General features: G+C 31.5%; 2 protein-coding genes across 2 annotated transcripts; one reads left to right on the top strand and one right to left on the bottom strand.

Moving 5' to 3' along the window:
* The first annotated feature begins 1501 nt into the window (after positions 1-1501).
* LOC142641300 (putative disease resistance protein At4g14610) lies at positions 1502-4274 on the top strand. The gene is made up of 2 exons (XM_075815703.1): positions 1502-1589; positions 2809-4274. Exon 2 carries the CDS (start codon positions 2817-2819, stop codon positions 3981-3983), a length of 1167 nt encoding a protein of 388 aa, XP_075671818.1. The 5' UTR covers positions 1502-1589; positions 2809-2816; the 3' UTR covers positions 3984-4274.
* Positions 4275-5345: 1071 nt separating this feature from the next.
* Positions 5346-12248, bottom strand: LOC142641299 (3',5'-bisphosphate nucleotidase AHL). Its single transcript, XM_075815702.1, has 4 exons — positions 11780-12248; positions 9332-10019; positions 6751-7107; positions 5346-5757 (listed from the first exon to the last, which is right to left on the bottom strand). The coding sequence occupies exons 1-3, from the start codon at positions 11931-11933 to the stop codon at positions 6804-6806; spliced, it is 1146 nt and encodes a 381-aa protein (XP_075671817.1). The 5' UTR covers positions 11934-12248; the 3' UTR covers positions 5346-5757; positions 6751-6803.
* Between the last annotated feature and the right edge of the window lie 10543 nt (positions 12249-22791).

The following is a 22791-nucleotide window of genomic DNA, read 5'->3' as shown; positions in this document are numbered from 1 at the left end:
TTGTTTCTAAAAAAAAATTGAAGATGCATTAATTAGTAATTATTTTATAATTTTTATATAATAAAATAAAATAATTATTTCTTATATTATTATTATTTGAAGTAATGATTACTCTTTGATTTTCATTATTATTAATTGGATTACATCCACATATATATATATATATATATATATATATATATATATTATATAAAAAGATTCCATTCCTTCAATTGAATTTTTATGTGGTTCAAAAATACCCTCGTTAATAAAAGGTAATTTTATTTAAAAATAGGGTCATAAATATCAAATAACAAATGTATTTTGAATTAAAAAAGAGAACTCCTAAAATTTAGAATTATTTTCCCCTCACTTTCAAAAAAAGAAATTATAGTTAATACTTATCTTTAAAGTTTATCATTTTTATTTGTTTTAAAAATAAAATTTTTTTCTAAATTATAATATATGCAAATTATTAACTTTTGCCCAAAAAAATATAAGAGCTTCACATGCGTGCTCAAATGCTAGTTATACATCGTCACTTAATTGGTAGAATCTTCGATCTAAACAATAAATTATTTTAATTTAACTTTTTTTTTTTAACTTCACTTCAAATGATGCTAATTTATGAGATACTTTGTTTTCATCCTTTTAATAAAGGGATTAAACCTCCAAACTCCTCAATTCCTTCTTCCGCATGTTAATATTGTGGACTGTGCCTGCTAGAATCGCATCTACTTGCTGCTTGCTATTAACTATATAACCCATTGTGCATCCATTTCAATAGTAAACTCACTAAATCGTAGCTCTTGTTCATTTTTTTTAATGCATTCCTTGATAGGCAAAATTTACGCTGTCATTGCACTTACCACTCTTACTTATCCCTTAATCCAATAACATAATGCCAATTTTGTTAGAAATTACTCCAATATACTTATCTAAAATCACAGCATGTAGCATGATTTTGTGAAGAATGCACATATATATATATATATATATATATATATATATATATATATATATATATATAAAATGTTTGATGATAAGCCCTCCATGGTAGCCTTGAAAAGGAAAGGAGCTCTTCCTCTGAAAGTAATGGTGGCTGCAAGTAGAGAAGGACGTCTGTGTGTGGGAGGATAAATACCAACATCTATCCTAAAACACCCAACAAATAGAGAGAAAAGGACGTCTATGTGTGAGGCTATATGCTTTCTCCCTCTCACAAGCTGATAGGACCCACGACTTAGTCATTGTTTTTTCTTTCTTTTTTTGTGGGGGTTAAACGCTAGGTTGAAATTTCAAGCGTTGACCGACTCCGTCCATTCCCATACTTAGTTCGGAAACTGGTGAGTAATTTACAGCTGAGGAAACTGGCTAGCAATTTACATTGATCATCATTTATGCTGCTTGTTCCCGAATCTGTATCTTTGTTCAGCGGTAAAAGGTGTACTTGAAAAGTAAAATAATTGACACACCCATGATGCACCTTCAATTTTAACTTTTGTCCCTCTGTTCAGTCTAGTGTACTGCACCTACTTGCTCTTACGAGAGCTTCAGGAAGGACGTGAATATTGCCTGCGTTTCTGCGAGCTTTCTCTTCTCTCACGAGGGTATGCCATTTTGTCCTCCATTGTTGTAAGCTCATTCACTTCAGTTACAACATATGTATATGTCATATTCTCTTTTTATTTTAGACCTATTGTTTTATGGTTTCTGTTGTTAGTTGATGTCTCCTGGTCTGTCTGGTCTGGATATATCAGTATCTTTGTGATGACATGTGGTTTTGGACCATAACTAGAATGGATATGATTCCTGCTCAATTTGAATTGTGTTCCCTCTTTTGTTAAATCTTTTTTTTTTTTTTTTGAGTAGTTTTTGTTAAATCTTATTGATCAGTGAAAAATAATTATGAGAAATTTTAAGGTATATGCCACCTATGTAGTCCTTATCTTATAGGAGCAAGCTTATTTTGACAATGAATAAAATTTGATAGAGTCAAAGTAGAAGTTTTTCTAGGCTATTCTATCTTATTCCCAGTTTCTTTGTCACCCATAAAGTATCCAATTATGGTAAATTTCTTTCTTCTACCACAATTTCACCTCGAAAAAATTTGAGCTATATGATGCAGCAGTAGATACAATGGTTAAAGTTGTGTGATTGTGTGTGATGCTTGAATGATGAGAAAAAGCATGAAATAGAGAGCGCATATGATTCAATTTATTGGCCTACATCCATGATGCACAAGGCTTTGACAGTTACATATTCTATTAAGCTCTTGTGTTATAATGAATCTAATGTAGAGTTTATATACTAGAAAATACTCGAATAACCTAAGGCTAATTATAAACTAACTCAAAGTTAATCTGTTTGAGTCACTTGTGCCATATATCTAACACTATGCAACGGGAAAAATGAAGGTCATATCAAACTGATATGAAGAAAACATTTCTGCCATTGCCGAACTTTTGAGAAGTGTAAAATAATGGAGGGATGAATGATATGCTACGGAAAAGAAAGAAATTATTGAACTCTTTCTACATAGTCCATTGGACAAAGCCACTGCAATGACAGAACGATGTATAACATTGTTCCAAGAGTAGATCGCCTTTTTGTTGATAATCATGAATCTTACTTTGGTTTCTCTTTATTTTTGCAAGAGCTGTTCTCTAAACTTAATTTAACCGTTCTTTGACAGATCCAATGTATTAGGTTCCAATCTGAAATTTGTTTCTTTGTACCACTTTTTTTTTTTTAATAATTATTATTAATTTCTTTTTTTTTTTCAGTAGTTAAAATGTTGTCTACATTTGATGCATCGGTATTAGCTAGGTAGTACAATGGCGATGGAGTTCTTGGCGATTCTGGCAGTATGTTCTATGCCGAAACAATTCGTAGAGAAATTATGGGGGAAAATTGAGCTTCTCATGAACATATGGACGTTCATTAGGGAGTGTCCCGAATTGTTGAACTCCCTTGATAAAAAAACAGAATCTCTTGAGCAAAAATTGGAAGCTTTGTGCAGTCTAGAGGAGGATATCACCACAGCATTGGAAAGTGCAAAATTTCAACCTCATAAAAAGCGGAAGAGAGAAGTTGAAGTTTGGTTGAGAAACGTACAAAGAAAGAAAATTGACATTCAAAGCATAAAACAAGAAGTTGGAAAAGGAAAGCATTTCTTACGACCGTGGTTGGAAAGTCATGTTGAGAAGAATATTAAAGAAGTAGAAGAGCTTCATGAGCAGGGTAAATTTCCTCAGGGGCTGCTTCTTGATGCACATCATACCAGCAGGGATGCATTACTGACAACACCATTGGTTGGTGGGATTTCAACTAAAAGAATTATGAAGAGAATCTGGGAATGCTTTGCCGATGTTAAGGTGTCAAGAATTGGTATCTATGGAGTGGAGGGAATTGGAAAAACAGCCATTTTGATGCATATCCATAATCAACTCATAGAAAGTACTTGTCCATTTTATCATGTATATTGGATCACTGTGTCACAACCTCTCAGCATCTTCAAATTGCAAAATGACATTGCAAAAGAAGTAGGACTAGATTTTTTAGATGAAAAAGATATTAGGAAGAGGGCAGCTAAGTTATTTAAGGCGTTGAAAAGGAGAGAAAGAACTGTACTCATTTTAGATGATGTTTGGAAACATTTTCAGCCAGAGGAAGTAGGGATTCCAAACAAAGTGAGTGAATGCAAACTGATATTAGGTACTCGATCAGTAGATGTGTGTCGAAAGATGAATTTCCGCGAAACTATCAAGGTGGAGCCCCTTTCTGATGAAGAAGCAGAAAAGTTGTTTATGGAAAAGCTAGGCCTCCGCAAACCACTTACCCCAGCGATTGAGGAAATTGCAAAGCTAATTATCAGACAATGTGGAGGCTTGCCAATTTGGATTATAGAAATGGCACAGAGAATGAGGGAAGTGGATGATATTAGTGAGTGGAGGAATGCTTTGACTGAGGCCAGAGAATTTAGAAGGGAGCTTAATGACTAGGGGTATGAGTTAATTAGCTAGTGACAGGAATTCTTGTTGACGAACAAAAATCTCTCCATTTCAGTTGAAATAGAGAGAGTCCATTATAATGTAAAGATTTTATTTTTTGGATCTGTACATTTATTTCAAATGGTGAGAATCCTTTTCCTTTCGGGAATTCTACATTTGGAAAACATTGGTCATTTACTATTGTCAAGTGTACATATTTGGTTCATGTCATACTAGTTTTTTTTTTTGGTTTATGGTTATCTCTAGGTTTGGAAGGTACATGCATATACAAGACCAAAATAAGACACATAAAAAAGTTCTAGGCACTGATTTTGAGTCTTTTGACAAGTTCAAATGTGGCAACTAGCAGTAGCAAGTACGTTTTCTCAATGCTGCAAGGGAATGATTCAAACAGCATCAATTGATTTATACTAGTTCCAAGAATCCTGTGGTAATATTTGTTACTATTCATGCTTAAGTGGTGAAAAATGACTCTTTATATCTTCAACTTCTTACACAGTAGAAAGTAAGAAGAGAAACTTACATTTGATATATCACCCTTCCCACCCTTGGGTGTTTCTCCTGGCAAGATTGATCCAAATACCTCAAACTACATATAGAGATTCATACAACGCTTGTTGCCCCGGACTTTCCCTCCGTCTCTCTGAGTTTTTGTGGTCAGATTTAAGACCCTGGACTTCGTTCATAAACCATAGAAAACCCAAATGGATATCTGTGGAAAAATATCTATGTTTCCACATGCATAGCTTGTGTCAATCAAATTTGCACCCTGACTGCTCAAGAAACTTTATTAACCACTGGATTATTTTTAGCTCTTACCATAAAAGATCTTACTGAACCAAATCTTATAGTTACAGAACACACAAATATGAACAAATATAAGCAAACCAGTGCGTCTGAGATTGTAGAATATTCATCAGATCCACAGCTACTACTTAATTTCCTTCTCATTAGACTACCATATGTACATGCATGGGAAATAATAATTTTATACACACACATATATATATATATATAATTCCCCCCTCTAGGATCAGTAATATACTTGACTTAGTTGGCTATGTTTGTCAATACTTTTTCATAGTAGCTCAATATTCCATTTAAATGTAAAAAGAGTTTTACTAACGTGTACCCTTAGGGCATATGTTAGTAAACCAATTTAGAAAACTTTTGATGGAAAAATAAAAAAAAAGTGATTAACTGTTTTGACAGCTTTTTCAATTCTTCATAAATACTTTTTTAAGGGTATACGTTACCAGACTCATGTAGAAATTACAATACATGCATTTCAAGTCCTAAATGAAGAACTAATAAATGATGTTCCCATGAATAGCCGGTGTTGAATAGACATGGAACGCCACTAAATAGGAGCAGCTTTCCATTGAGAAGACAGAATCAGTACATCATAAAGACAATTTTTTCTCTAAAAAGGCAAAGTAAATGCAACTGAGATGTCACTGTTGGGGCACTCAGTAATTAGATCAAGGTCCAAAATACTTCTTTCTGTAAACTTGAACTTAGTCATAGCCCATTTCTTTTCTCTTTTTTTAACAGGTAATTAATTACACAAACTCAGTGAATCTTAAATCCATAACCTCGTCCTCCACATTGCCTTTACAAAGGGAGGAGTGTCATTTCAGTTAGAGCTCGTTTCCCTAAAGTAACACATTAAATTAGCTACACAAAGAGAAACGTATGGATCATTGTCAAATTCAAGTACATGCAGGTGACCTACATCTGCAGCCCTTCTTGCAAGTTGCTTGCCCTGAAATATTTTGAAGATTTAAAGTTAAGAAGCAGCACAGGTCAGACTTCGAAATTAGAATAAACAAATATTTTGGACAAATTATGAACTGATCTCAATCCAACTTGGACAGAGTTCTCAGATTGACACCATATTGACAGAACAAATTCCCAGCTCTTTTATTCAACCTAATCTTTATGTTTGAAATAATCTAAAATTAGCAACCAATTCACTCAAAAGTCTTATCATACTTTTAGTAAAATGTAAACTTAATATTGATTCAACTCAGTTCGTCCAGCACATCAGAAATGTATCAATCTAATTGCCGAAGTTCAGGGTCAACGCAGCACAATATGACTGAATAACAGACCAGTCTGGGATAGAAACAAGAGATGACAGAAACAATGAAGAGAATGGCATGACAATATAAGAGTTTTTTTTTTTTTGAGAGGCAAGGGTGGAAGAGAGAGAGAGAGAGAGCAAAAATTTCTCTTATAAAGTCAAAACATTTCATCAGATATGGATTTGAATGTCTCAGTGAGAAAAAGAAGATGAATATGCTATTGATACAGCACAGACTAATAAGACCACACACAAGCGGGCGCGCACACACATGAAGGTTGAAATATAAAGACTGAAAACCATTTTTTCAGCATTATTTTTGCCCCAGGATGTTTATAGGGTAACAGAAAGCACACTGCCATAAAATAAGTTGTGGGAAACTTTGGCTTTGGCTTTGTTTGGTTTTATGAAAAAAAAACAAAAAAAAGAGGAAAAAAGGAAGATTTCAAAGAAATTTTTTTCTTTTCTATAATCAATTGATTACATCAAGAGAATACCCCGCCCCCCCCCCCCCCCCTCCCCCTTTTTTTTTTTTTTAAATCAAGCCAGATTGCAAAATCAGCAGTCACTAGACATGACATCGAAAGCCTCAAAAATAGCTCAATGCACCCAAGCAATGTATCAGATTAATTAGTTCCTTAAGATATTGACTTAATAATATAATGACCTTACCCTGCGAAAGTACTAAACAGTCTCAGCGGTGTACTGGCATGATGTAGAAAGTCTCATAAATTAGAGGAATCCCAACTAGCATAAACAGCCCCAATGATTTTCTCATGCAATGTGGCCCCAGAGCAAGCAATTATTCCTCGATCAAGACCTTCTAAGTACACTCCCTTTGAAAAGTCCAACGGACGTCCTCCAGCATCGGTAACCACACCACCAGCCTCTTCTACGATGACAACACCAGCGGCATGATCCCATATCTTCTCTTTGTATCCAGACCTTGCAAACTTCATAAATATCTCAGCATCTCCCCGAGCGATGGCTGCATATTTCACCATGCTGTAGACACGCAAGGGCTGCTTTCTGCCAATAAAGTGTGAAAAGCATTCCGTGAGAATTAAAATATAACACATTTTAAGCTTTTTTTTGGATATATAACAGCCTAAATAAAATTAAAAAGTTGCCAAAGCTCTTCAACCACAGTGCTAAAGACATTGAAAAGCCGTTGTCTTGGGGTTAAAATATTACTTTGGATTTAAAATTGGAAAAGCAAAATCACAAAGGAATGAGCAACAATGAGAAGATAAGTAAATTCATTTAATTTACAGTAATTTCATGTCAGATTCAACCTGTAATTTCTTTTGGTAATATAACTCAAGCACCTAAACAGGATTGAATCCATGATTGCGCACGCCTCTACTGCTTACATATGGGGAGGGTAGATGCCTTTTTATCTAAAGAAAACTTGCCTGATTTGGCCTGAAATATTAAGTATATATTGCAATGCATGCATAAAAGCACCACTCCATGCACTAACCTCAAAGTTAAGCAAGGACAAGTTTGTTTGATGGTCTGTCGACTTATCCTGTTCCTATATCATCTCACTTCCAGTGACTTGCATAGATAACACTAAAAAATACCTCTACAACAGCAAACGTTTCCCTCTGCAATTATTTTGCAAGTTTTTATATAGGGAAGTAAAATATAATCATAATTTTAAATAGTAAGCAAATTGTTGTGTGTCACGCCCCACCCCCATGTGCATGATTTTTTCCTCTTTGGGCGGCCCGAAGGCTCTCTTAGTCCCTCAAGATTTTGTTCTTCCCTAAGTTGCACTGGGGAAAAGGCCTCATACACAACAAGGGAGGGCATTCCTTATAAGCACATCCCCATGTGCTTCCCTAAGCAATGTGGGATTCCATGAAATGCAAGACCCCCTTTTGGGTCACTACAATCCACCCCCCTTACAGGCACACGCGTCCTCACGCATCCTCACGTGTGGGGCCCACACTTCCGGCTAGGTCATGGCTCTGATACCATACTGTGATGTAACGATTCAAGGAAAAACGCTAGCCACAATTGCGCTATACTTTAAAAGAACTAGTCACAATTGAGGCTCCTTGCAGTTATTAATAAAGTTCAGTTTAACCCAGTAAATACCCGATGTGGGACTTATCACACACCCACACACATCACACAATCAATCAAATTAGGGCATCACAATCTCCCCCACTTAAATCCCTAACGTCCTCGTTACGGCCCACTTTGTGGGGTAGTATCTCTGAGCCCACACGAGGTTACCGGGCCGGTTCTGATACCATATGTAATGACCCAAGGAAAAGCGCTAACCATATCTACGCTATACCTCAAAAGGACTAGTCACAATTGAGGCTATTTGCAGTTGTTAATAAAGTTCAGTTCAACCCAGTAAATACCCGATGTGGGACTCATCACACACCCACACACATCACACAATCAATCAAATTGGGGCATCACAATCTCCTCTGCTTAAATCCCTAATGTTCTCGTTAGGGCCCACTTTGTGGGGTAGTGTCTCCGAGCCCATACGGGGTTACCGGGCCGGCTTTGATATCATATTTAACGACCTAAAGAAAAGCGCTAGCCACATTTGCGCTAGTCACATTTGCGCTATTCCTCAAAAAGACTAGTCACAATTGAGGCTCATTGCAATTGTTAATAAAGCTTAGTTCAACCCAGTAAATACCCGATGTGGGACTCATCACACACCCACACACATCACGCAATCAATCAAATTGGGGCATCACAATCTCCTCTACTTAAATCCCTAACGTTCTAGTTAGGGTCTACTTTGTGGAGTAGTGTCTCCGAGCCCACACGAAATTACCGGACCAGCTCTGATACCATATGTAACGACCCAAGAAAAACGCTAGCCACATCCGTGCTATACCTCAAAATGACTAGTCACAATTGAAGCTCCTTGTAATTGTTAAAACCCAGATCTGCTTGGTAAATACCTGATGTGGGACTCATCACACACCCCACACACATCACACAATCAATCAAATTGGAGCATCACATTGTGCAATTAAGTCTACTTTACTGTGTGCTTTCACACACAAATTTCTACTTCTCTAATTACGTATTTAATATAATTGAGTTTCCCCATTATATTTACTCTTTATACTTTCTTCTCCCATTGCTCTCAACCTTCTTAACCTTTAGTAAAATCCTGGTTCCTATCTTCATCCATCAAAATGAATGTTTTCTTTGACTATCCAAATAGTTAAAATAAATCAAACTTTAAGTCAAATAAAATGTAACAGACCTAAGCCCTGCACTGTGAGCAACTCCTGCTGTGAAGGAATGGTTTGAATTCGCCTTCTGCACAGATTCACAAAACGTTGCCAATGCTGGATCATCAATGGAAGACACGCAAATCAGTCTAGCAGAATTTGGCCATTCGAGCTTCTTCTGTTGATGGACTAATGGTTGCATCCATGCCTCACCAGTGCCTCTCCTTGCATACATCACACATCCCTTTTCCCATGAATCAGAAGCAGGTGGAGACATCTGGGACATAGATTGATAGTGTTCATGATCATAATTTAACCATTCTTTCTTCATTGGATAATTTGGGCATCCAAGAACGCCGAGAATAAGTTCTCCATCCTCCATCAAGGCTAGAGCTATGGCATATTGATCCTTCCGTACAAACCCTAATGTTCCATCAACAGGGTCAAGTATCCAATGTCTTCCTGTGGGGCCCCCAGTTGAGTTGCACCGGCTGATGGTCTCTAGAATTTGTGAAGTTCCAAGAACGTTGTCTGGTCTTGGAAGACCATAATTGGGTGCTTCAGCTAAGCACTCATTAACAGTGTTCACCACGGTTGCCAACAAACCTGCCGAATCAACCTTGGAAAGAGTTTGGACATCTTCTTCAGCAACAATGGAGACATTCTGACCCCCAAAGATTTCTGACAGTATCCAGCTTACAGTTGCTTGGACACCCCAATCTGTTCCCATGGTGACATCAAGAGAATTAGTAAATTAAGCTTGGTGAGAGTGATACAGATGCACACTCACAAATATAATGTGTACCAGATTTTCAATTGAGAGTTAAACAAAACTCCTTTCTTTCAAAAAAATTGAACTGGTTATCACAGCAGCAAAAGAATATTATCATATTCTATCTCAAAATACTAGACTTATTAAAATAATGGGAAATCCAATAAGTAGAATGCACATTTCAACTCCAGAAGCATCATTTAAGAGCATCTCAAACCTATTTCCAGTTGAATATAAAAAGCTTTGATGCTATACACTAAGAACTGCATAAACAAAAGATAAGCATTTTTTAATTTTTTTTAAAAATCATAGCTTGGTAAAGTGACCATCATAACCCCACAAGGACAAGTCTAAAATTCATAGGCCAATAAAATATAACAGGCATTCAAAATAATTACAATCTCTTCTGCAATCAAAAAAGGACTTAAATATTTGCTCCTAAGATGTATATTGGACATGTTTTCTGCGGAATAGGAAATGAAAACAGTGCCTTCATAGAGACAGATTTCTTACAAGAAGAAACGTACATGACACCACAAAAACAGAAAGAACATAATGCCATGGCATCATCAAATTGAAGACAGTAGCGTAACTACCCCACATAATGGATTTTAAATGTGATAACCCCCCAACCAAGCTCATATAAAATATTTTAAAACCTTATATGGCTGTTAAGTACTGAATTTGCTTGGTCACTACTCACTGTATTATAAAACCACCCATTTGCACAGCTTTCCTACCATTTACAATTTACTTGGTCTTCTTAACTATCACCAAAGAAGGCACAGCAATCCTTGAGCAATAATGCATTCTTGCAGTTACTCTCTCTCTCTCTCTCTCTCAATATTGATACCAGCACTTATTTTTTCTATGTACATATAACAAGCTATTTTTATTATTTACTCAAAGAATCCCCTGATATTGGCTCAGAGGAAAATTTATTGAACTCCATTCTCCAATTTAGAAGTAAATTAGACATGTCTGCGTCAGTATATTTATCCTAGCATTAGCTGGAATTTTATCCAAAAATCAAGTCTCATAATTCCTTCCACTGAATGCTCTTTCTTTCTTTCTCTCTCTTTTAAAAAGAAAATTGGAAAAACCGCTCCCTTTATAGGACAAGGCACCAAGCAACTTAAGTTGGAATAGGCATAGTTCTTTTTTGTTCCTTTTTCAATATCTCAATAACTTCTATATGTCAATACCAGTCCTAACATGAAATTCGGTAGCAATGCTAAAGAAAACTCAGTCAAGCATTACAATTACCTCCCAAATAGTCGAGATAGCAAAATATTGGCCCAGCATGAATCCCAGATGGAAACCAACTCAACAATAATAAACAAACCTAAAAACAATTTCCTGAAAAACACCGTATGAACACTGAAGTCCAAGATAACTCGATAGCTTCATTTTGAACCTTATGTTTTATGTCACCATGGTCACCAAATTTTGAATACTCGCCCAAACATCAGACAGTTGCATCAAACACAGATAAATTGTGGTCCTTAATAGACTCATAATTTATTTTAGTTTCCAATATCACATTTCTCAACAACCAAACAGACACGAGCAACATATAAACGAAAATCACACACCAAATTCAAAATGCATCACATTCAAAATTTCAAACCTCGCCACCAAAAAAAAAGTGAAATAAAAAAGAAAAGGCCTCAAGTTGAAAGCAGGGACTTCAAATGTAAATACATACCTGCAACAGTAACAGGAGAATCATCGTCCTTGGATTTAACCTGGTCACTGCTCGTAGAAACCAACCCTTCTTGCACTCTCTGACACAGAGAGCACGCCATGTGGACCACTCTAACCGCCACGCCCAGTTCTTCAGAGTACTTGTCACCCTCCATTATTGGACTTCAACAACCTTCGACAAAACCCAGATGAAAGAAACAAAAAATAAAACTTGTTTTTATAGCTACACGCCCACCTCCAGATTCGTGAAAAGTTAAGGTTCCTTGCCTTTGTTTTGCATAGTTGTCTGGGTAGTTCTTTTTGAGAGGCTTGTTTAAATTTGAAATGGTTCAACTTCAAGGATGTGAGGGAATTACAGCAATTGCATTCCCTGGCTAAGTGAGCTTGTGAATCAAGAAGGTTGGTGTCGGTTTCATTTGGGTAGAGTTTGGTTGGAGAAGGAAAATGTGAAGAAATGTGAGAAAAGTTTTTTTTTTTTTTTTTTTTTTTTTTTTTTTTTTTTTTTAAGTAATTTCAATTTATGGCATACATTTCATATAATGTAGATATCATCATGACACTAATCTTAGTTTTTGAATGTAGTCAGATATTAACTCCAAATTCCTTATTTGAAGACAAAATAGTTTACTAACTACTAGTTTTATCCCACGCATTTTGCGCATGTGATGCAGCCTTTTTTGTAGCAAAAAAAAAAAAGTTTTTATTTTATATATGTAATTTTTATTTTGAGAATCTAATTTATAAGTAGATAAAAAATTTTGAAAATTAACAAGAAAGTGGTTCTATATTTTAGGAAATGTTTTAGTAGAAGTTAGAGTTGTATTTTTACCGGATTATCTTTTAGTTTTGTCTCTATTTAAATATAAGAATGTAAGAGTATTTTTGAAATAAAAAAAAATGAGAAATATAAATAGAAGAAATCCCTTAAATAGTACTATATAAAACACACTTAAAAAAAAGAGGAGTTTTGTTTTGCTCCTTTTATTTTTCATTTTTTATTTTTTTGTAAAAGTTTTGTTTTGCTTTTGTTTGGTCATTTAAAACTAAAAATTAAAGGAATAGATTTTGATGCATACTAATACTAATGTGTAGCAATTACTACATATTAGGTTATGTGACTGAAAAAAAAAAAAAAAAAAAAGTAATATGTGTCCAAGGGTTATATGCTATTGTTACATATACTATGCACCAAAAATTTTCCCTAAAAATTAGAGAAATTATACCGCTTTCAGGATGGACCACATCACTTGTCCATAATTCCACCAAAAAACTTCTACATATTTAAAATTGTTGAATTAGTAGTTAGTATTTTTTTTTTAAAAATTCCAACTTAGTAATTTTAAACAAGTGGGAACCTTTTAGTAGAATGGTGAATAAATGACGTGATCTCTTATAGTATATTATAATTTCACTTAAAGTTGAATGCAAATAATCTTCTCTCCACTTTTTATGTTTCATTTTGTACATGCTCCATCAATCAAGATAACACAAAAAATGGGAAGAGGTTCTGTATTTTTCAAAATTAGAGGGCGATGGTGGTTTGCATCAACACTCAATTAGGGCTTTTTATTTATTTATTTTTTTTCGCCTTTCTTGGCTTGTGAGTACATGAGGCAAAATGCTACCCAAAGTTGTCAATTCACCCTAATTTGGAGGAAATACTAACTAGCTCTGCATCTAAATTTAATTTTAATCAAAGTAGTGAAAGTTCTATGCAACACACAGCTATACCGTGAATTTTCTTTATATATATACTAGCACTTGAGTTTAATCTAATTTTTCAATTTGAATTTATCAACTGTTAGTGAAGTTACACAAATTGTTTTTTAGAAACTAAAATTTAGGATTTGAAATGAAGTAAACTGCTGAGTTTAGTGTGTGCTAGTTTTTAGGAAAAAAATGTATCAAACATCCGTGAGATATATTTAAGAGAGGTGCTACGTCCACAACATTTTTACAACAAATCATAGGTGGTTAGTTGTTATTGGTTCAAATTTGAACCTAACACTAAGATTACTTTTTTGCCCCAACAATAACAACCAGTAACATCCTGCCACTTAGGATTTGTTGTAAAAATGTTGTGAAAATATTGTGGACATATCATTTCTCTATATTTAAATAGAGAGTATGCTAATTTTTAGGAAAAAAATTTCTTTGGTAGTTTTTTCTTTTTGGAATTTTGTTGAATTACAATTTTAACCATATTTTTTTTATTTTTTCTGAATAAAGATTATTTAATTAGATTAGAGATATTTTTGACATTTTTTAAAACCATAACTAACTTTCTGAATCCTCTTAATATATAGAGACTAGCATCATTGCACGTACTTCACACATTTGATGAGGCTCTTTTTTATTTTGAGTTTAATCTAATTTTTCAATTTGAATTTATCCACTGTTAGTGAAGTTACATAGAAAATAATTTTTAAGAAACTAAAATTTAGGATTTGAAATGAAGTAAACTACTGAGTTTAGATTGTGCTAGTTTTTAGAAAAAAAAAATGTATCAAACGTGCGCGAGATATATTTGAATAGAGAGTATGCTAATTTTTAGGAAAAAAAGTTTCTCTAGTAGTTTTTTCTTTTTGAATTTTGTTGAATTACAATTTTAACCATATATATTTTTTTCAAAATAAGGATTATCTAATTAAATTAGGGATATTTTTGACATTTTTTAAAACCATAACTAACTTTCTGAATCCTCTTAATATATAGAGATATAGAGAGTAATAATAAGTTAATAACTAAATGAGTTATTATTACATAACTTTAGAAATATTTTCTAACTGAATGATTATAAATTTATTATTAAAAAATGCATAATTTGTATATTTGTCTTTATATATAATATATCTAATTAAAATTATCAATAAAAACTTTTCTAATTTTTTTTATAATTCCTTGTTTGTTAATGAAGAGAGTGATTTGAACTCAAGTAGTTGAATATTTTCTAATACTTGCAAAAATAAGATTATTCTAAAATAATTAATTCCAAATTTTAAGATTAAAAAATCAATTTTATTTGTACACCTAAAAAAATTCATTTTTAAGTCTTATTTTGATGTTGAAATAATTTGTTTTAGTGTTGCTTTTATTCAAATGGTTAACACCCAAACTTATACATCTTGAGTAATATCTCTAATTATATTGTATTTTAGCTTTTAGGAACACATATATTAAAATTACACATGAAAACAATCCAAATTTCTAAACTTTAAAAAAAATGAAAAAGAAATTAAGTAAAGAGAGACTCACATAGGATTTGGACCGATAAATTTAATTTAGCCCAATATTATCTATGATCTAAAAGAATATAGAGGAATTCTAAATTGAATTAGTTAGACTTTCGAAGAAAAATGGGAGGAATTCTACATACTAAGAAATTATCAAAGAGTACAAACAAAATTTTAAAATATGAAAATAGATAAACATTGATAAAATCTTAACAATCAATAATTAAAAGTAACTTGAAATCAGATTGTACTACAATACATGAAAGACATGTTTTGAACCAGATTTTTTGTAGTGATAGTCAATTGAAAAAATTAAAACACTTACAAAATATATACATAGAATAACCAAAACCAAAAACACACAAAATAGTTCAAAAGTTGAGAATTCAAAATATAAATAAAAAACTTACTTAAGAGAAACCAAGAACTTAAATGAGTATCCCTTATTTTGCTTCTTAATATTAGACTTCTTTTGACGTATTATTCATACATGAAAACTTAGAAAGAAAAAAAAAAAAAAGTAAGATGAATTTATTTAATCAAAACAATCATATACAAATACATATGCGTAAATTGCAACTCGAAAAAAAAAAAAAAAGATTTTATGGAAAGACCATTGGTGAATATATATATATATATATATATATATATATATATAATTGTTGAAAATTTGATAATAGATATATAGTTGAAGTAGGATTTAAATTGCTAAATCTTAGATGTATGTTGCGTGTTTTGTTAAAATACTTATTATTACTTTATCTAAAGAAATTGATAAGAAAAAAATAAGTTGTTGTCTCTATCAACTAAAAATTGAATGCATGTTGTGTGCTTTGTTAAAACACTTATTGTTATTTTATCTAAAGAAATTGATAAGAACAAATAAGTTGTTGTCTCTATCTAAAAATTTTTTTTTATAAAATAATATTGTTGTAATTTGGTGAAGCCACTAGGCGCAAACATGAATTCTAAGCCAAACTTTTATTATTAAACTAGTATTATGCCCATGTGATGCATGGCTTAATTGAAATTCATATGTATATAATTATTCTATTAATTTACTTAAAATAAATAATAAAAATAAATGAATATTTTACTTTTAAGTTACATAATGAATGCATGTTGTGTGAGACTAAGGTATCATAAAATGTACACACACACACACACACACATATATATATATATATATATATATATATATATATATATATAATTGAATGGAATATGGTAGAGGTACCTAAAAAAAATATATAAAATGATTTTTAATAATACATTGAACTTTAAGGCTCAATTAATCATATATATTTAAATGAAAAACTCTTGAATTTAATAGTTAAAAACTATCTAAAACAATAATTGAAATAATGTTTAAGTAGAAACCTCAATTCAATAATTAAGAACAATCTAAATTCTATCTTGTATAAATGCTTGTGGGGTGTGGGGGGCAAGGGCCGGGGTTCAAATCTCCAAAAGGGAGTTTCACACACATATACACTTAGATTAAGCTAGAGTATAAATTCTATCTTGTATCAAAAAAAAAAATTGAAGTAGAGAGACTCACATGAGAATTTAATTTTTGTTCTTGAAAGCATGGAAGAAGACACTGAAACTTGAGTGAGTTTCACCCTACCAAGTTTAAGTTTAAACTTAAAGTTTAAGTCATGTGCGTTGCATGCTACATATGTGTGTATATACATGAAAAATTATATGAATTTAACATTTTATTGTACAAAAGAGATAGTGCAATCTTACCCCTGTCTAGCTAATTTTTGTTATAATCCCTTTGTGTAGCGTGTGTATATGCATGAAAAATTATCTGAATTTAACATTTATTGTAGAAAAGAGGTGGTGTAGTCTTACCTCTGTTTAGTTAATTCTTATTATAATTTCATTGTTTTGTGGGGAGAGAGAGAAACGCTTCTTTTGAAAAAAAAAAAAAAAGTTAGCGTATAATATATAATAGCTAAGATATTAATATTTGGAAATGGTATCTTATACAGATTAGTATTTCAATTGTGGCTTTTGTTAGTTAGAAGTTAGCACATAGTAGTTAATAATTAGAAAATTACTTTGAATTTTTTTTTAAAAATTAATCCCTTAAAAAAGTTTTAGTAGAGTTTAAATCACATTAATAAATTATCTTTCTATTCTTTTTTTTTTTAAATCATGTTAATAAAAAGTTACTAATAAAACTATTATTAGTAAACATTTCTTAGGCTTATCTATTTATCTTTGTTGCCAATTTTATATAAACCCTTTAATTTTTTTTTTCTGAAGAATATAACACAACCAAAAACCTATAAACAACAATTTACATTCAATATAAAGAATATAATCAAACTTATTCATAATTTAAATTAAGAAATTAACACAAATTATAAATTAAGGTTAATTTTGAAAAAGAACAAAGAATAAACCTGTTTGTTTTCTCTATCACTTTGAGAGATGAAAGTGTGAGTATGTAAATAAACTTGAACCAATTATTGTAGAAGAGAATAAATGAGTACAAAAGTTTAATATTTTAAATTGGGTTAAAACGTATGTGGAAAAGAATGCATACCTGTCATGGGATTTAGACATTCACATATTGGAATAAACTTCACTTCAAAAAGGATATATATATATATATATATATATATATATATATATATAGAGAGAGAGAGAGAGAGAGAGAGAGAGAGAGAGAGAGAGGGTTTCATTTGATATAGAATTTAAATCCAATTGGAATTAAGATTTTTAATCAATATGTTTATTGCTAGCTCATAAATCCCATAAAAAGTGGAATAAAAAAGGTCATATGAATAGAAAGAAAAAGGAAAACATTTTATTATGGAAAAAAGGAAACTTTTCATTTATAACAAAAAAAAAAAAAAATCTTTTTTTTAGATGAACAAACGTTTATTATATATAGATACTTTTTTTTAGAAGGAAGAGAAGTTGTTTACTTTAAACTTAAATATTTATTACCTTATTTAGAACTTTTTTTTAACTTTATCCAAAAACATTTTTGGTAAATTTGTACGAACAATAATTATCTAAAAAAAAAAAAGTCACATGTGAAGAGGAAGATATTGCTGTTAAATACGTTGCTCTTTTTTTTTACAGGTATTATGTTGTTGTTTTTTTTCTTTTTTTATATAAAGTAATATAATTTAAATTTTTAAAAAAGGAATAGATGAAGGTTATTGTTGTTTTTTAGCTTTTACGTGTACTGTGTTGTTGTTATTATTATTATTATTATTATTTTTACGCGTAGTAATATAAGTTAAATAAAAAAGGATTATATAAAGAGTTTGCATTGTAATAAAATTAAGATTTTTTATCAACTTATAAATTATAATAATAAAAGGATTAGATGAAGTGTTTGGATTGTAATCAAATTAAGATTTTTATTAATTCAAAAATTATAGGAAAAGAAGATAAGTACAAATTTTTTTTTTATTTAAATTCTAAATTTATTTTTTTGCAATTTAGTGCTGCCACTTGACGCAACCATGGTTTCTAAGCCCAACTTTTATTATATAGTATATGATTTCATATTTGGAGTATAAAATAAAAAGAGAAGAAAATCATATATATATCTATAGCGTTGGATTCAAGTTACACCTGATGTAACTTTAAACAATGTTACACCACTCAATATCTTTTAATTGAATGTAATTTAAAAAAAAAAAAATTGACCGTCAGATTATATTATTTTCGTTCATTCTCCATGCCTGCAAAATTTCAAGATGATAATTATCAATAGTCATGTCATCAATCAATTTTTTAAATTCAAGTTTTTATGGTTTAAAATAATACATAAAAGATGAGTTTATAAATTGAATGATAAATAACAACTGATTAGTATAAATATTGGTATGCATATTAAAAACATATAGAACATGTAATCCAATGATGAAAAATTTTAAAATATGAATTCAATAACAAGTTATTGGATAGTGAAACATTATTTAGAATTACACCATGTGTAACTTGAACCCAACACACACACACACACACACACACATGATTTTCTTCTCTTTTTATTTTATACTCCAATATTAAATTTAATAATAATTATGATAGTCATTAATAAATATTTAATATTACAGTGTTTATATATGAAATATAAAACATGCAATTTGGTAATTATTATATTTGAAAATGGATATTTATTATAACTGTGTATTTATATACAATTATTAAATACATAATTACAATAATTATTAATATATATATTTATGTATTATGATTATTTTTTTTATATGGGATTATATATTTCATCATTTTAAGAAATATAAAGTAATCTCTGATGGTTGAATAAGAGATCTGAGATTCAATCTCCACCTACACCAAAAACTGATTTGTGTCTTTGTCTATTGATAAATAACACAATTATCAGAAGTGGACATCATATGTCGAAACTCTATAAAAAAAAAAGTATAAAATTTTAGCCAATCAAGTCCAAAATTCACTCACATCAATTCATGCAAAGTTGTGTAAAAATATATGGTTACTACAATAAGTCAATAGCCATGTAAATTTACCCTGACATTATTTATTTTCATTTATTTTTTTATTCTTTTTTTTAATGTATCTTGATGATAAAGGAAGAGAATGGATGGTGGCTTTTGTATGTGAAGGAAGAAAAACAATTAAAAAAATCAAGAAAAATTGATATTTTAATGAAATATAATGTAAATGAGATGTGAGGTGTTTTATAAGTATGTATATAAATAGAAAAAAGTAAGTTCTTATGCCAAAATAGACATGAATTTTTGCATGAGTTGATGTGAAATGCTCTAATGTGATAAGATTCTAATTGAAAATAGAATTTAAATTCAATTCAAAATATATATTATATTGGAATATTGAAATGTAAAATTGTGAAACCTCAAAATTATGAAAAATGCTAGAATTACAAATTTTTTTACAAACACTAATCTGGTGAGTACTAATTATTAAGTAAAAAAAAAACGATGTTAGTAATGAGTCCAGATAAAAATTAGTAAAAATTGGCCACATAAAAAGAGTGGAGTTTATTGTGGTCAGAAATATTCCCTGTATTAGGAGGTGTTGGGCTAAGGTGAAGCCCACTAGCATGAAGGTTACATTTTTAACTTGAAGAGTCATGGCCCAATACCAAGGACCAGCTTATGGGCCTAATTGTGTTATAATATTTTAATGATTTTGTTTTTGTCAGTACACGCTTGGATTTTTTTTTTTTTTTCTCCCCCTCAATTACAATAATGCTTGATAACTTCTCCTAATTTAGAAGCGATTTTCACGTTTTTGAACACGGTCACATTTCCTCTCAGCTCATATGATAATCAATAAAGCAAAGAGTCTCCAATCACAAAGAAATTTATAAATAAGGACTTTGAGTCAAAGTGTTGGTCGGCACATGCAAAAGTGACAAGTGTCGATCAGCCCAATTTCAGCACTTGATGCCTGGTGCACCAATTTACAACTTGTTATCTAGTGTTTAAAAAAACAAGAAAAAAGAGAAAGATTAATCCCTATATTATCTGAGATAATCATTTTGAAGATATTGTTAGGATTAGTGCCCTTAAATCCTATTGTATGATACTATGTATGATATTATATATGACATTATGTATGACATGATGTATGACTTAATATTGTGATTGATAAAGTTATTTTATTATTATCTAAAATAATGGTAACATGAATATGAGACATTATCATATAGTCCATGAGATGCATTGTATTTGATTTATGTGAAAAGTCACAGAAGATGTAAATCACAAGTTCTTTGTAAATTCAGAATATATAGTTCATAGTCAGTGATGAAATTGGGCATTTCATCTGCGAAGACTATAACGTGTCAACTAAGATGATTTGTCTTGATCATGGAAGTGGAGACTTTTAGTTGATATGTTGATATGTTTCAAGAGTTAAAACATATTGAACAGGACCGCTGTGAGATTTATTGTTCTCCTAATGACTGTTAAATGAATAATAAATCTCACGACTTCTATTTGCATGAACTCTTAATCCTGAGAGAATAATGGACCTAATCATGAAGTGTAGGTTGTTTTGATATATCAGGAGTGAGATCTGAAGTGACGGTCAAAACCTCAGTATGTTGGGCAGCCACATTTAGTGTTGATGGAACATATATTCTCAAAATAGAATTTATAGTCTCTTGATGGAGATAAAATATTCTCTTGAAATAAGTTTAATGGTTTCAGTTATTCAAAGAGTTAGGCCTAACCACTTTAGTAAGAAATTACTAAAGTAGATATTTATGAAATTTGATTTCATAAATATATAATGAATAACTTTAAAGGATTAAACCGGGTACTCAAGGATAAGATGTAGTAATTTACAAAGTGGCAGTCTACATTTATGACTTTGTGTTACTACGAATATTTTATGAAGGGGTTACGTGTATAATAAAGTCTTGGGATATAATTTATTAATAAGGCCTAGAGTGCAATTATATTTATATAGTGGTATTAAATATAATTAATGGTAACTTTGGACTTGTCAAGAGTTGACGGAAAAGCCCAAGGCCCATTAGAGCTAGTGTCTTATTGGTCCCTTTTGGTCCCACTCCAAGCCACACACTAAAGCCCAATTGGAAAGGCCCAATAGGCCAGCCCAATTAGATAATCAGTTAGTTATAAAAGAAGAAACATACATAATTTTTTTTTAAAAGAGATTAGAAAAGAAAAAGAAATGGTGTGTGAAAGAGTGTGAGACACACTTTCATTCTCCCTTTGAAAAACTGATTGAGAGACCACACGTCTTGGGCGTAAAGTGGAATTGGAGTGAAGATTAAAAGTGTTTCCAAGTGCTTCTAATCTTTGTTTTGAATTTCTCCACACCAAGGTACGCTATCTTGTTCTTAAATTCTGAAATTTACTTTGTGCACGTTATCAATCATGAATGAAATAGATCCTTATTTGTTGTTTCCGCTGTGTGTTTTGTATGAGATACAAAACCAGAATTTTTCCTTCAGATATAGTCTTAGAGAGTTTGAAATTCGCTTTTATTCATCCACTAAGGCTTTACGCCCGTCTATAAATGGATGAGGGATTGTCATTTCCAAAAGCACGATTTGACTTCCAAGCCTCACAATTAGGTGATTGCTAATCTATAAATGGATGAGGGGGATCTTTCAATCCCAAAGAACTTTTGAGAATGTTTTTTAAGTTGTGCATGAAGATGTAAACATCGAACCTAAGTGGTGTGGATTTAAACTTTTGTTCTAGAATTTCCTTAAACATGTTTGAGATTGATGACATGAAATGAACGTGCTTGTTATAGAATTTATGATTTCCAATATGCTCACATGATGACAAGCTGATCAAAACCCATTTTAAAAATCCTAATTTTTGGGTCCATTTTCTAGACAAAACATGTTGTTTTATTTTCAGTTTATTACACGTTTGGATGCATTAATTGAGTGATATGGTCATGACCACTACATTCTAGATGAATGATTAATCGGGCGAGATGAGTGTGTAGCACCTTCTCCCTTTGTAACCTAGACTTCAAATTTAAATCAATGGTTCTAGACTAGATCCTATCAATGTAATTTTCATTTTTTGCTATAACTAAGAAATCAAATTCATGTAATTTCTTAGATTGTACGCAGGAACAAAGCCACACAATTTTTATTTTTTTTATTCTATTGTGATTTTCTTAATTTTTCCATTTTAATAAAATAAGTGGTAATTCCTTGTAAAACTGTCAATCTAAGGGGGTCAAATGTCATTAGTTCAATCGAGTTTTTTGACTCTTTGAGACACAATTAACATGACCTCAC

This window comes from Castanea sativa, chromosome 6 (assembly GCF_040712315.1).
Source record: "Castanea sativa cultivar Marrone di Chiusa Pesio chromosome 6, ASM4071231v1".
Taxonomy (NCBI): domain Eukaryota; kingdom Viridiplantae; phylum Streptophyta; class Magnoliopsida; order Fagales; family Fagaceae; genus Castanea; species Castanea sativa.
Note: the sequence above shows the minus strand (reverse complement) of the source record. Positions and strands in the feature narration are given on the sequence as shown.

What these genes read in the sequence shown, in the direction of transcription:
- LOC142641300 (XM_075815703.1), top strand. Translation starts at nt 2,817, where the DNA reads ATGGCGATGGAGTTCTTGGCGATTCTGGCAGTATGTTCTATGCCGAAA.
- LOC142641299 (XM_075815702.1), bottom strand. Translation starts at nt 11,933, where the DNA reads ATGGAGGGTGACAAGTACTCTGAAGAACTGGGCGTGGCGGTTAGAGTG. An exon ending in TTCTCCTGTTACTGTTGCAG is followed by an intron (nt 10,020 to 11,779) that starts GTATGTATTTAC and finishes CCATGGGAACAG; the next exon opens with ATTGGGGTGTCCAAGCAACT. An exon ending in GCTCACAGTGCAGGGCTTAG is followed by an intron (nt 7,108 to 9,331) that starts GTCTGTTACATT and finishes CTTTATTGGCAG; the next exon opens with AAAGCAGCCCTTGCGTGTCT.